The sequence below is a fragment of the Zea mays genome, chromosome 9 (assembly GCF_902167145.1).
Source record: "Zea mays cultivar B73 chromosome 9, Zm-B73-REFERENCE-NAM-5.0, whole genome shotgun sequence".
In the NCBI taxonomy this organism is placed as follows: Eukaryota; Viridiplantae; Streptophyta; class Magnoliopsida; order Poales; family Poaceae; genus Zea; species Zea mays.
In genome coordinates this window covers 104,184,299-104,199,486 of record NC_050104.1, presented here as the reverse complement: position 1 = coordinate 104,199,486, position 15,188 = coordinate 104,184,299, and the positions used below count along the sequence as shown (strand labels likewise).

Here is a 15,188-nt window from a genome sequence, read left to right as displayed (position 1 = left end):
TTCGGCACCATGCTCTGATAATGCGCTAGTTTGAAAACTCAAATACTCCCGGTCCCTCCAATTCCAAAGGAAATTTTGAGTTCCTAAACTAATCATTTTCAAACTAGCTATAAGGTTGAGCCCTATACGTTGTAGCACATCGGTAAATACTCCTTCAATCCCCTCCAATTGTGGAGGGGATTTAAGTTCTCAAACTAGCCCTAAGGCCGAGTCCTATACGTTGTAGAGCATCAGTACTTATCAAACAAAAACGATGTGATCTTCACAAGATTTCTTCGCACGTCTGTTCGGCGTTGCCATAATGAATCGATAGACAAAAACCTTGCTAATTGCAAGGGCAGCTTTGATACCGGATTTACGATTACAAATGACCACATAATGCAGCCCAATTACTATGAACAATCAGCACAGCTCTAATTCTAGCACACCAAGGGCTGATTTGGTGATCCGGGATCCCGGGAAGATCGGAGGGGATTGAAGGGGAAATTAGTTCATTTCCCCCTCAATCCTCTCCAGTCCTCCCGGGATCCCCTTGTCACCAAATTAACCCCAAATGTTACAATCGCCACACAGCGGTAGCAAGAATCATGACCTGGCTGCAATATCACAACCGTCGATCTGTTTATCTTTAGTAACAAAGGCTATAAATATTTGATCAAAAGAATAACACAAAAATGTTACATGCCTGCGTGTTAGCGCCACAGAAGGGAATATCGGAGAGAAGAGAGATGTTCAGGTAGAAGAAGGGTTGAAGAAGGAGATAGCAGCGAGGAAGACGATCTAATTTGATATCTGATAGCCAAATTGTTCTAGAAGGTAGAGAAACAGGATACATGAGAGGAGAGATTATGAAGAGATAACAGTAATGGAAAGGTAGAGAGGATTTAGTTTGTTCAAATGGTTCTTTCATATCCCTTGGTCTATACGTTCTCCCTTTTTATAGGCACACATGCCACCCACTTGCCATCTATCCAGGGTCCTGACACTGCGCTTCATTATTTCGTTACAGTTACAGCAGATGCCTTACGCTATTCGCAGCCCAGCAACGTCTGTGATCTACTGTCATCCTATCTTCAATGCCCTGAACGCACTAGTTACAACAACTGTATGCAAGAACCAACCTGCTTTTACTGTACATGTGAAGCTACATGACCTCAAACAATAAATTCTTTTTCACGACCTTGCTGAGTCATTAACTCAACGCTCCTCGGGGAAAAAATGCAGCCACCAAGCTTTTGGTTGTGGCTCAGGATATAATAGTCTTCCAGATCCAGATCAAATGCTTGAATTATCTTTAAACAGTTTTGCTGGGAAACGACAGTCAACATGCAGTCTCCTAGGGCCATGTGACTCCCTGTCTTGGGGAGCAAGGTTAATCCCTATAAAGATCCACAACCATTTCGAGTAGAAGGTTTCAGCACAACTTGTCCACGGTGCAGTAACACACAGCGTTTAATATCTCACCTTGGAAGGGTTGGCCATCCCAATGGTGATCATGTGGTTGGTCTGGTCATTGTTGAAAGACCCCGGCCTCCCATGGGACCCATGCCATGAAGATCCACATCAGGCTCGTCATCTGCGGTTCCAAAAAAACATGGATAAAATCAACAGACAGAAGTACATAACATAATACTGACTAACAATAAATAAGCCCAAACCCCAGTCTCGATTGATAGGCATGCTTCTACATTTCCATGGGAAAATGCCGTAACCCTAATGATATAAAATACTCCTTCCGTCCCAAATTATTATTCACTTTAGCTCTTGGTTTTTATGTCTATATGACTATATCCAAATGAATGATGATGAATCTAGACAGTAGACACATATAAAACACATACATCAATTATTGTATGAATCCAAATGAATTTTAATCTGGGACAGGGGGAGTAATACGCATACAATGAAGTACTAACTCCGTAAAAAAGTGTGCTTCTAGCTACAGTGCTGAGCCAAACAATCTTCACTTTTGGCCACTAACATTTTTTATAGTAGGACCTCTAGTGTAATGGTTAAGGCTTTCGAGTAGCACCTCTAGGTCAGATCCTAGGTTCGATCCCCCTCGGGGAAGAATTTCGGGCTTGGTTAAAAAAATCCCCTCGTTGTGCCCCGCCCACTCTGAGGGATCGGAATCCTGCACGTCACCCTCCGACTGGGCCGTTGCAGAGTGAGCAATTAATTGACCCGTTAGTGATGGGGGTCAGGGTTCAGGGGTTTTCTCGGCCGAGACCATGTTTTGGTCCCTTCTTAACTTAATACCGGGAGGGCGGTCTTTCCCTCCCGGCCGAGTTTTAAGTGTCATTAGATTTATCATGGAATATATTTTCATAGTATACCCCTATTTGGAATCATAATTGTTGATACTATTTATAAATTTAGTCAAACTTCAAATAGTTTGACTTAACCAGATCTAGAAGTGCACTCTTTTGGGGGACTGGAGGGGATACTGGTTTTGCTCAAGTGATAAATACATGGGACAAGTAATCCTTACAACACCCACCCGCAATACCACTGTCCTCATGTGAATATGTGATCATATATAGTTTGATATATAGTAGCAATTTATTAAAAGTTAAGCCCAGTCCAGGAAATAAAATTTAAAGTTGAATTAGCATCAGTAGCTTATTACCGTTTGTATCTTCACCAGATTCAGCGCCAGCAATCCCAATGCAAGCAAACAAAGAAGAATCGTCAACTTTCAGGTGCTCATATGCAATATACAGATCCTCAATCGTTGCATTTTCATATAATGTCGTCAATTCCTTGATGCATGATACATCCTGCATTTGTTGAACACATGAATGATATTGGGACAATAAATTATAAAAAAGGAGATATTAAATAAAATTAGTAAATTAAGGATAATATGCAGAACAGAAGAGCTCCACCATTAATGATATATAATGGTTAGAGTGCCCAAAATTCCAACAAAAAAAATAGCAACTACCTAACATCATCCACAATCTATGAATATTAGTACCTTTTGTATATTAATATCTCAAAATAAATGTATTACAAAAAATATTCCATGATTAATATAATGATACTTACTACACATCATGAATATTAGTACCTTTTGTATATATTTTATGATTTTATCAAACTTAGAAAAGTTTGACTCAAAAAACAAGATGTGCATTCTTTTGGGACGGAGGGAGTGTATTTTGTCAGCATGCCCCCAAGATGGAATCATTTTTGCAGGTTTTCCAAAGTTCAAAAACTATTCAAGATTAACAGTAATCTAGCAAGATTAGCATGAACATGAGTTCAGAGGTCACAAAATTCTTTATCATGAGTTCCTGACATGCTTAAAATAGTGCCAAAGCAAGAAAAGATTGGTCCTTTGTTCTTGAAAATGACATGATAAACATCAATTGAATTTCACCTTTCTTGGTACAGATGAAGATTGTAGATGGGCAAGCAAACCAAGCCAGTAGGCGTTTGTCTTCGTCTCAGCTTCATGTTTCATCAACAGTGTCCTCTTTGCCTGAAAGATGTATTTTAAGTTCAATACACTATAAAGCTAAACGCTGTATCTTGATCTATGAAATTTTCAATATGTGTATTCAACCAAAAAAATATTTAAGAAATTACACAAAGAAATAATATGCACAAATGTAATATTAATATATTGATTCACACCATAGTATCTATAAGGCTATTCCCAGTGCATCGTGGCATACTCATTTAATACAAGTCATGTAGGATAGAAATGCATTTAGATGTTGAGGGAGATACCACTCAGGCAACAGATCATAGGCATTGAAAATTAAACTATCTAAGTGACCCACAATTCATACTCTTGTACACATCTAGCATTTAATTAGGGTGGGGACTACGAAACAACACAATACTACACATTAGGACAACTATATCTTCTATCTTCTATAGTAACATATGATGTGGCAACTTTGGATATCGTAACAAGAAACAATGGGTTGGGAAAAAGCCTAAGCACACATGGTGGAGGAGCCGAGGAGGTGACGCTCGGCCTCAGCCAGTTTAGAAACGAGGGCATCCGCCACGGTGCACTCGTGATCCCAGGTGAAGGCCACAACGCTCACAGTCCCGGACAACGGCCACAATGGCCTTGGCAGTGGCGAGGGCAGCCGCCAAAGTGGAGTGGGCGGTGGAGACATCGAGGTAGGGGTGCACAAAGTCGGGACCGAGTGCCACGGGAGTAGGTGGGGTCGGTGCGACAAACGACGCGAATGGCGCGGAGAGACACCGGTGATGGCGGAGAAAGACACCGGTACGTCGATGCTCGGTGGGGGCACGGAAGGCGTGGCTGCCGTCGTGAGGGCCTAGGCCGACTCGGCCCAAATGGTCGTTATCCAAGCGGGTGCAAGGAGGGAGGGGAACTGCCACCGTTCATGATTGCAGAGCAGCCGGCAGGCAGGCAGGAGCGGGGAGGAGGGGAGGGAGAGGGAAAAGAAAGAGGGAGGGAGAGGAACCGCCGCAGTCCATGGTTGCGGGGCAGCCGGCGGCCAGGAACAGAGAAGGCGAGCAGCTAGGAGGAGAGGTAGAGGGAAAGGAAAAAATGGCTAGATACCATGTTGGATAGAATAGAAACCCTAACCCTGATTAGAGTAGGCTTAGTATATAGAGAGAGTACATGGGCTAGGCCAAGGCCCGTTACATTAGGAATAAACACAGCAATCTATCACATACCGATCTCACACATACTGGTTATGTGGTATGAACTACATAATTAGAAGGTCAAGTTTGACTAACCCGATCGAGCTCCCTTTCCACAATTCGGCTACTATGCAATCCTCTCAGAACACCTTTGCAGGCATCAACAGCTTTATGGACCTGAAATTAAAGATAGATGTATTATCAAAGGAAGCACGCAAAATACTTGAATTCAATAGGACAAAAATACCTTGCTTGGAGTTGAAGTGACTGCGATCACATACCAACCAAGATCCAATTTGTCAAAAAGGTTCAATTCAAAAGAAACATCATATGTTAATCCCATGGAATCTCGAACTGTTGTAAATAGCCTGGCGACAAAACATTGTAGCATATGCATATTATGTTAGGTTTGCCAGCTAAATACACAACAAAACTATCAATCACCACGAACACTATCTATAATGTGATCTTCTAGTCAAGAATGGTCAATGGTATGGCTGGCATGTGCACATTTAGGCCCTGTTCGTTTTGCCCCCAAACCAAAGGGGTTGGAAGGACTGAGGGGGGTTAACTGCCCTACAAGTCAAAATCCTCCTCAATCCCCATGGTTTAAGGATGAAATGAACAAGGCTTCAATATATATGAGCAAATTCAGGTAAGGTAAGTAACAAACCACAGCTATTAATATATATGAACAAGGCTTCAATATTAATATGCTCATCTATCAAAGATGCATAGATGATATGCAAACTATGGTCTTTATCATATTTGAAGAAGCATTGTAATAATCTACAGAAGAAAGATATAGAAATGTTTTTACCTAGAATTGATAATTTCAGCAAGCAGACTCAAAGTGATGCCAAAGAAAAGAGGGTGGCTGCGAACATTGATGTGTCTCTTCCCTGTTAGATCCAAGCTTACTGGTTCAGATATTTCTGCTGCAATGGCACGACAAAATATAAGCCAACATACTAAAAACAGGTTTGGCTTTTACATTTAATCAACTACGTGACTAATTACAAGCCTAGCACATATCAAATTGGAGATACCATCAGCGTCAGATCTCTGAATGACATTAAATAGGTCATTTCCTTCAGTAGCGAACCCCCAACGGTTAGGAGCAGGGCCTGCAATATATGCACAGGCTCTCTCGTCTGTGTCCTTTATGTATACCTGGTGAAGCAGCAGCACAATCAACAAACATGTCTTCAAAGCACAAGCATCATAAATGGAAGATGCCAAAATGATTTGAGAGTTATGGTTCAAAATTATAACGAGAAAATCAAAATCCTTAAGCATGTATCTTTCCATGCCTCATCAACGCTTCAATCAATGAATATGCTAACGACAATGTACTGACACATCAATGCATCATCTAACATCAGTATTGTAATGAAAATGTGACGATCTCTTGTGTTGTTGTAGCAAAAGAAAACAATGGAAGTAGAAACACTTATGAAAAATGGATAATGGATGACACAGGAGACTTCATACTTGCTGGAAATGAACATCTGATGGAAATGGTCGAAAGGAAATCTTTTCAATACGCTCCTCTATGGTTGGAGAACTTGAAGCCCTCACAGTCCCAAGATAATCAAGAACACAAGATTCTACTTCTTCTTCAGTGAAATCACCAACAATGCTGACCTGAAAAGTGAAGTGATACAAAATTAAATGAACAAAGAAAGTTATTAATTGAACATATGTTGGAGCAAGTATAGGTGCAATAAGAACATTTGAAGAGAAAAGTGAAGAAATACGAGGAAAAAGCAATTCACAAACCTCCATGTTGCTACCCACAAACTGGTTCATGACAGCATCTTTAACTGACTGAAGAGTCAACTTCTGCAGTGAATGTGGCGATGGCTCTACAAACCTTTCATCATGGTTTAGCATGGCTAACATAAGCTTATGAGCTGTAGAACGTTCCAAACTTTTGGGGATAGAGCGATAGTAAGACAAATATAACTGGATTGCTCTATCAAATGCATCTTCTAGCCATACATTATGCTGTAATACAAAAGCGAAAATGTTAAAAGTGGTAGACATCCTTTGTTTGGAGAAAACTAGCTCCCTACAACATGGCAGGGGAGTATTATGTAGTAAAATCAGAAGGCATACCTCAAGGACCATATGAAGGAGTTGGAAAGCAGCACGCATGCCATTGTCTCTTAAAGCAAATCTAAATTCCATAAATATGAATTCCTCATTTGATTCCAGTGAGCAGTTGATAAGGTTATTGACGCAGAAAAGTTCAACCTGAAATTAATATCCATGAACTTCTACGAAGTATGAAAACAGCCAATAAGCACTACTGAACAAATATTAGCATTCAGATTTAGAAGATGAAAGGTAACCAAAACATCTCTTCCTTTGTGTCTAGAGGGGGTATTAGTTTTTGCATAGAGATATATAATATAAGTAAGGATGAAGTACAGTATCATGATAGAAGTTAGATCCCATGAGTAGAATATACCTGTTCCCTAGAAAAGTTACCAACACAGCCACCTTCACTCAGGGAACGAACACCAACAATGACAGATCCCTTTGATTCAGAATCTTCTGTCGCTCTCCCTCCCCCTACTATGAGCCGCATGACACCAACCCTAGCTTCATTTTGTGTAATCTAATGATATCATAGAGCAAATTTTTAGTAAGGCTGTAAGGAAAACGAAAATAAGCCTAACTACATGCAAATAGGAACATGAATGTAAAAAAATTCTTCTATCCACTAAATAACAACAGGCAAACAAAACAATTGAGGAATTACCTTGTAGTTGATGGAAATTCCGTTAGAAAGACGGCGTTGTGATATACCAGTTTCACTGTCAAACACTTTCACCGCATTCTCCTCTTTGGTTAAAGGAACAAATGATGGATTGTGTTGCAATTTCAGTTCATCGAGCTTTGATTGAGTGATCAATTCCTTTGGCACCTCAAGCTGCAATAAGCATAGAAGTAGTCAATCAGCAGCACAGAACCCAAGAAAGTCATGCTGCTTGGAAGTATCCTATTTCAGTTTTTAACAGAGGTGCCAAAAGAACCTCAAAACCAAGAGACATTAAAACTGACCAACGTACCTCAGGCTCTGGGTAAATAGGTTCCTCAAGACCTGCCTTGATAGCCTCAGTGATTTCTTCTGGATATATCTCAAATTCAGTTTCACCTATGTCATCAACATGTACCTTTTTGGGTACACATGCCACAATAGCAGCAGGAAGGGGAGCATTGGGTTTTCCAAAATCTGAAATGAATTCCAATACTTCCGCACCAACAGTATTGACCTATGTATGGTAGGCGTGTATTATAGTATCATAAATGGTAGTCCTTTTGCAGGGTAATTGGAGTGGTGCCATCATTCCTACAGCAGCTTGTACAAATACAAAAATAATAATAATGATAATACCTCTTCAAGGGTGACAGTTTCAGCTACTGCAAGCAAACTTTCATGTCCCTGCAACTGATCCATGACAGTGTGGCCAAGTGCATCACTCTCCATGATGAAGTCCAAGTTGTCAACTGAGGGAACACTGTCAATCATCATAGCAAGCTGTTCACTATCTTTTATCAGTGCATCCATGTAACGGGTCATTTCTCCCATTGTAACACCAAATTCTTTCAGCCTTCGCACCTGAAATAGCACAAAGATATGTTGCAAAAAGAACAAAACACATGAAATTGTCACTAGTGCAAATATAGGTCAAGCCTCTGACAGTGCCTATCAGGTTTCTCTGCTTTTTAGTATAACAGGCAGCTCTCCTGCCGGTTCATTTCAAAAAAATATAGGTCAAGCCATTGTGCAGAATGCATTTTATTTCTATTGTATATATAGAACTGAATGTAAAACCAATTAAGCTATAGCACCACAATGATAAAATTAGATGGTGGTCATTGCTCCATTACCAAGTAATACTCATACATCAGTTGAAGTCCCTTGAATTTGGAATATCACTAGAGGGAAGCAAAGCATGATTTAGGAGAGAATTTGACCTGGTTCAAACATGGTTTAGGTGTTCTTGAGTCTAATTCAGTCTTGGGCTAGGCTAAGCACCAGTTACTCATCGGTCAAGATATTCTTAAGGAAGGTTTGGGATAGGTTGAGTCCCATGTTGGGATTGTACCATGTTGCAGTATTAGGCTAATCCACAACTGGGCTTGCAAAATATCCAGCAGTAGGTTGAATTAGTGAACTTTTTTAGCTGGGCACGGGTTCATAGACTAGGATTGGCTCATTGGCTGGAGTCAGGTCTGTCTCAAGCTGGCATAATCTTGGTTAAAATCATCCATTGCATTCCTTGTTCTCTTTTCGCCATCAAAATTCTTAGTTCCTAAATTGATTTACTTATGCAGAAAGAAGCAGGAACTATACATGCACTAACGAAACAAAATGGTAAAAGTTGCCAAGACTTTCATCATATGATCTCGGAATAAATAATTAAATAGGTTTATCTAGTATCAAACTAGATCAAAGCTTCAATTGCTAAACATTTTTTTGCAGTCAAAGACTTCCTATACAAGGAGAGACCGAGTCCGGAATGATGATATACGAGAGAGAGTAGGAGTGGCGCCAATTGAGGAGAAGCTTATGCAACATCGTTTGAGATGGTTTGGACATATCCAACGAAGATCTGATGAGGCACCAGTGCATATCGGAATAATTAGGCGTCCCGAGAATGTGAAGAGAGGTAGAGGTCGACCAACCTTGACGTGGACAGAGGCTGTGAAAAGGGACCTGAAGGAGTGGAATATTGATAAAGAGCTCGCCGTGGATAGGAAGGGGTGGAAGTGTGCAATTCACGTGCCAGAACCTTGATTTATAGTTTCACTTTTCCTCTTTAATCGTTTGATCTTTTCTTGTGCCCATTTAGATCTTGCTGGTTCTTGTGGGTTTTATCTCTTTTATGTGTTTCCCCGTTTCGTCGTTTTTCGGTTCTCCTTTGCCTTTGTTTCCCCTTTTTTTTCTTTGGGGGTTGAGCTCTGAGGTTTTCATACGGGGTTTCATCTCTAGCCTACCCCAACGTGCTTGGGACAAAAAAGGCTTTGTTGTTGTTGTTGTTGTAGACTTCCTATACACATTTTGTGACCAAAAATTAATAAAATGCAATGAACTACAATAAGATTTGGAAAACAAACCTCATGAACAGCAACTTTGATGGCACTTCTCCAATTTTGGGGTTCAGCCGTTACAGTAAGAGTAGTGACAGTGCACCCTTCCCTTCCAGAGTCACTGTGGTCCAGCTCAACTGAAGTAAAAGGAGGATTTGAGCTCTGTATAGAGCCCACATGAAACAATTCATTCAGTTATAACAAAAAAACTCAGATGCAACTGGAAACAATCAAGGTTTATGAATAATCACAAACCTTGTATCTTGTATTGATTCGAAAATGTAGGGCAGACAAAAATATCCTTTTCATGAGTACACTACGCAGGTCCTTGTAGGTCTGAACTTTGCTAACAGGTATCTGTCCAAATGCAAAGCAACATTAGGGATATGCAACCATTGCATTTTATAAAGTATATCCTATTCAAATATTATAGAAGTTTATCAATTTCAGCAAGCACCATCGTTCATATGAAGTATGACATAGCTAATGAAGATGCAAAAGACATCAAACTTGCAGACATTAGTCCAAAGGCTGATCCGGTTTGTTAATCCCAAAATAAAGTTGCAGGAACTACTAATAAAACATATTGAATTACATTTTAGCCACACAATCATCACTTACGAATAGAAGAAATGAAACTTGAGCATACCTTACAGAACATGTTGATAGAGAAACTCTGAATCAACTCATGCTGAAAAATTGCTGGGGGTTTGGCGTCCTGAGCAACTTCAGGAAGGGACCACTTATGCTCTACAGGTGGTCTAACTGCTTGTCTTTCCCTTTTTACAGGCTTTATTTTATCTGTGGCAGGTGATTTTTCACCAGTTAGGTTTGTAGTAAAGCCACTTGGGAGTTTTGGTGCAAAAAGGCTTGCCATAGCACCAAATGGACTAGTGCTCGGTACAGGGTTTCCTTCATTTTCTGAAAGAGTGTGTTCAAATACAGCCTGCATTGCAACAAGGCAAACCATTACTACGTGACCCTAGAGACTGCCAAAAATATCAAAACACTTTGACGTATTTTCTGATTACCTCTATTTCCCGCACAGCTCTAGGAATATCATCAATTTCCCCCACCAGATATAAAGTGGCATTAGCAGGGTAGTACCAACGTTCGTGAAATCTACGGATCTTCTCCGGATCCCATTTCTGTATTTGCTCTTCAAGTCCAATAGGAAATCTGTTGCTCAGTTTGTTTTCTGAGTGCAGATGTTGCAACAACTGCAGCAAACAAATTATAATTAGCATACCAAAATGGCGCCCTCATACATTAATCAATTTAGCACAAATCTTAAGGAGTGATAAGGATATAGCCCGTCTCAAATGAAGTCACATATGGGTAAAACAAAAGAAAACTAGGTCAGTGTAAACAGTTCCCTTGCCTGGCAATCAACACGATACTCTATCGTGTTCATCATCTGGAGCTCAGAAAGAATTGCTCTTCTCTCCTTCTCAACACGAGATGAAGAAAACTTTGGATGAAAAGCTATCTGGAAAAATAGATCGTCAGATATGTTATATTCTGTGACACAGTATAAAAAATTTGTTATAAAGATTTCCAAACACCTTGGCAACGGTGACCTAAAATCCCACGTATTGATTGGACATGCGGATTTCAAAATAATCATAAAAATGACTAAAATCGACATTTTCCAGATGATCGCTCCAAAAAGGAATGCTATTTAGAAACACTTTACCTCATTCAATGCATCCAGCACAGAAGGGAGTAAGTCTTCACCATATTCCTGCAGATAGAAGACAAGCTTATATGTAAACATTAAATATCACAATGGAACACATCTAACTAGGATCATAAGTTCTAAAAATTATAGTTTCACAGTCAACAAATACATTCAGTCCATTTACGTATGATTTTTTCCAAGGACAACTAAACAAGAAAACAAATTTGGGCTTCACCAAATACAAATTATCATAAGCTTATTTCCAAATTGGAAATAGACACTGATAAGTTCCACAAAGAAATAAGGACAGAAAAGTAAAGACCTTTGTTTTAGTTGGAGAGTGGATATGGAACACCGTATGGTGGAAGTCTGTATACGCATTAGACCTCGCACCTGTCCCCAAAAGTTTTTCACGTTTTTTACTGCCAAGAAACGCGACATGTTCAATCATATGGGCAATTCCTTGCTCATCCTCCTCCTCATCAATTGATCCAACATGAACTTCCATGTGAGCCTCAAACCTGCAAAATAGCTAGATGAAACCATAATAATATACAAATTCTACACGTATATCATAACAATGTTTGGTTGCTTCACAGTTGCATGAAATTTAGCATGAAATGGGCATCAGGATAATATTTGTCGCTTGATTTATTTACTATTACACAGTTCTGATGTTCAACAAATCAAATAAACACCTCACATTAGTTCAGATGTTAAAGACTCCACCCATAGTTGTCAACTTTCAAGTAACTCCAATCAAATTAAAAAGTACAGAAAACCATCAAAGTTCCAATCATTGTATGGAAATCAAGGGTGAAATTGTACAGAGGAAGTCCTTTGCCATATATAAAAACTAACAGATGTGAGCAGAAAAAAGATTTTCTAACCTGTTTGCTGGAACTTTATTTGGTAAGATAAGATACCGAAGTCCATTCTTCAATTGACCACGAATTAGCTTCGGATGCTCAGGAAGCGGAGTGTTGAGAACATCTTCAAGCTCCTCCTTACTAATAGCATGATCCATGTCACGTGTATCAAGGGAAGTATCAGACCATGTTGGACTTGCAACATGTGGTTCATCAGGTCCAGCGGCGTGCAATATATGGCTAGGCTTGACCTGAAAATTATCAAAGAATTGATTTAGCAAAAGGATGTCCACATTCTACAGGGCCCTTAAAAGGACACAAAGATGACATGGACATGAGATCAGATTATATTCTGGAGCACAATGTAACCTTGTTGTTTCCTTAATTTTTTAGCAAAAACACTCCTTCTAATCTTTCTAAAAAATACAGGAGTAAGTGCATCGGAATTTGGAACGAACATATGACAGCCCTAGAAACTAAATAACACTATCAATACAACAAGAATGGTTGAGCTGCACCATCAAGATACTGATGAGATATGAAAACTATCCTGGCAAATTGATGCTTGTTACAATGATATGATACTTGGTACTACTGCACAAGACCTCTCACTAAGTTCGAATTTTGATGTTCATTGAACGATTAGGCTACCAGATATTCAAAAACAAATGTGATTGCTCCTTCTGTAGATTCCAGAGATGGGGAGAACCTTAATTTGTTTTATGATAAGAAAAGGCACGGTTCTACCACTTAATGTTGTACTGCCGAGGACAGATATTCCAATCCGAATATGTGCATTTATTGTTCTGAACTGACGATATGCCCGTTGCATCCATCACACACGATTGGCATGCAAGCAAAGAAAAGGTAGCCATGGAAGTAAGGCACTAAGCACCTCTTTAGTCCTTATCGCACTCAATGTCTCAATCCAAAACTAAGGAAATCGGCATCATGATTCCTAATCTGACAATTCACTTCAGCTGTCGATCCAAAGCAACAGATGAGAACGAACCTTGGACCCGCTCAACCGGCTGCGAAACGATAGTCCCGACGCGTGCGGGAGCGCGCACGGCGCGAACCTCGCGAGCCCCGACCTGCCCCGCCTACTCTTGGGGAAGCACGAGAGGCAACCGCCCTTCTCCTCGCCGACGCCCCAGGTCGACGCAGCCAACGCGGGCGCCGCGCCGAGTTCTTGCGCGCGTCTCCTCGACCTGCGAGGCACGCAATACGGCGATGAGAGCGAGCGGAGGGGCGACGCGAGCCCACCGATAGACCCAACAAATTGGAACCGGCACGGTCGGAAGCACGGGCCTGGATGAGACGGCGCGGCGGTGCGTGCAGCGGAGGGTGTTAGCCGCGACCGCGGAGGAGCGGAGCGGGAGAACGGGCCGGCGCGCGGCGGGGCGGAACGAGAGCGAGGAGCGGCGCGCGGCTGCGGCAGCAGCGAAGGGGTGGCGCGGGGCCAGGCGCGGCGGCGCGGAGGCCGCCGACGCCGCGACTGGCGGGAAGGGGGCCGAGGCCATCGGGGTGAGATGGCCGCGGGGGAGGGGAAGGGGAGGATAGGAGGACGCTCTCCTCTTTGTTTTGGATTTTGGTTTTGTGAAAGGGAAATGCAAGGCACGGCGTCCGCGTTGCTTCGCGGAGGCGAGGCGCAGCGCAAATATCGTGGCTCGGGCTGGCGGTGCTGCCGAGTTGTACTGTAGGTTGTGGTCGTGGCCTGGGTTTGGGCTTGGGGTTTTCTGCGCGCTTTTGGAGTGAGGATTGTGTTCAGCGTGACCACCGAGATATTTCAGACTTGTGATGTGATGACCGATGAGTGGCCGGCCATCCTTCGGGTCTTGTCATGTAGCATCAAAACGGATACTTATTTAAATATTTATTTTTTATTTTTTCTTGAAACTGCTACATAAAATCGTATCCTTGTCTTTAGTATTGAGCTTTTAAGATTTATAAAAGATAAATCTTAAATTTATTATATAACTTCTTAAATGAAAAATAAAATTCGGATACAAATACGTATTTATATTTTTTTCACTTTTTTGTTGTACATAGCAAATATTGGATAAGACAATTTATGCAGGATTCTATTCTTATTTATAATAGTGTGCTTGATAACATAAGAAGAGACCGGCATCAAATTTTATACATATTTATTCTAAAATATTAAATTTTCCCTAACAATTTAAATACTCACTTTTATCTCTATTGTCGAAAAGATAACAATGTATTCTGTCAGAGAGTAAATCTCCGGCCGGATGGCGGAGTGCACACACCCTAAATCCTAAGATGAGGGGGCTTAGGCGTTTTGCTTGACAGTTGGAATAAACGGGAAGAACTCAAGAACACACAAGGATTTAGAGTGGTTCGGGCCGCCGGAGCTTAATACCCTACTCCACTATGAGATGTATTGCTTGTGAGCTTGTATGAGCTTGCGAGTCTAGGTGTGATCTTAAAGGACTCTCCTGTGTAGCGTCGCATGCCTCCCCTTTTATAGCTGAAGGGGGCATGCACAAAAGTGCTGGGCCCCGACATGTGGGCTCAGGGACATAAAGAATATAGCGCTTGGAGCCACTAATGTTTGTTGCCGAGGCAATCTTCTTGTGTCCTGACGCCCGAGATCTCTGTATCCTCGGCGTGCAGGGGAAGCTTCTTGCAGAAGGGATGATGAGTACAGTGTGCCGCTCGGAACGGGCGCACTGTTCGCCAACAGACTGGTCAGCCTTGCCAAGGCCCGGTCCTTACTCGGAGGGACCTGGGGCTTACCCGAGGGACCCAGCATGCCCTCTTGGGAGCTCCGGACCCATTCGTACAGGGGTCCGGTGTCCTTCCGCGGAGGTCCGGACCTATCAATGCACCCTGGGGAGTCTTATCTTTCCTTGCCACGTGGTGCTCCT

At 41.5% G+C, this 15,188-nt stretch overlaps 1 protein-coding gene across 1 annotated transcript; it reads right to left on the bottom strand.

Moving 5' to 3' along the window:
* Positions 1–776: 776 nt before the first annotated feature.
* Positions 777–13,921, bottom strand: LOC103638768 (Stromal processing peptidase chloroplastic). The gene is made up of 25 exons (XM_008661586.3): positions 13,606–13,921; positions 13,307–13,505; positions 12,316–12,545; positions 11,748–11,946; positions 11,441–11,488; positions 11,126–11,233; positions 10,776–10,964; positions 10,394–10,690; positions 10,000–10,101; positions 9,772–9,906; positions 8,045–8,269; positions 7,719–7,922; positions 7,409–7,579; positions 7,115–7,264; positions 6,760–6,897; positions 6,421–6,648; positions 6,133–6,285; positions 5,688–5,811; positions 5,459–5,576; positions 4,886–5,006; positions 4,735–4,815; positions 3,386–3,487; positions 2,630–2,780; positions 1,465–1,576; positions 777–1,379 (listed from the first exon to the last, which is right to left on the bottom strand). The coding sequence occupies exons 1-24, from the start codon at positions 13,815–13,817 to the stop codon at positions 1,494–1,496; spliced, it is 3,768 nt and encodes a 1,255-aa protein (XP_008659808.1). The 5' UTR covers positions 13,818–13,921; the 3' UTR covers positions 777–1,379; positions 1,465–1,493.
* Positions 13,922–15,188: the final 1,267 nt, after the last annotated feature.

Coding starts and splice junctions, on each gene's coding strand:
- LOC103638768 (XM_008661586.3), bottom strand. CDS start 13,817: ATGGCCTCGGCCCCCTTCCCGCCAGTCGCGGCGTCGGCGGCCTCCGCG. Junction 13,506..13,605: donor CGCCGCGCCGTCTCATCCAG/GCCCGTGCTTCC, acceptor CGTGCCTCGCAG/GTCGAGGAGACGCGCGCAAG. Junction 6,286..6,420: donor TTGTGGGTAGCAACATGGAG/GTTTGTGAATTG, acceptor TTCACTTTTCAG/GTCAGCATTGTTGGTGATTT.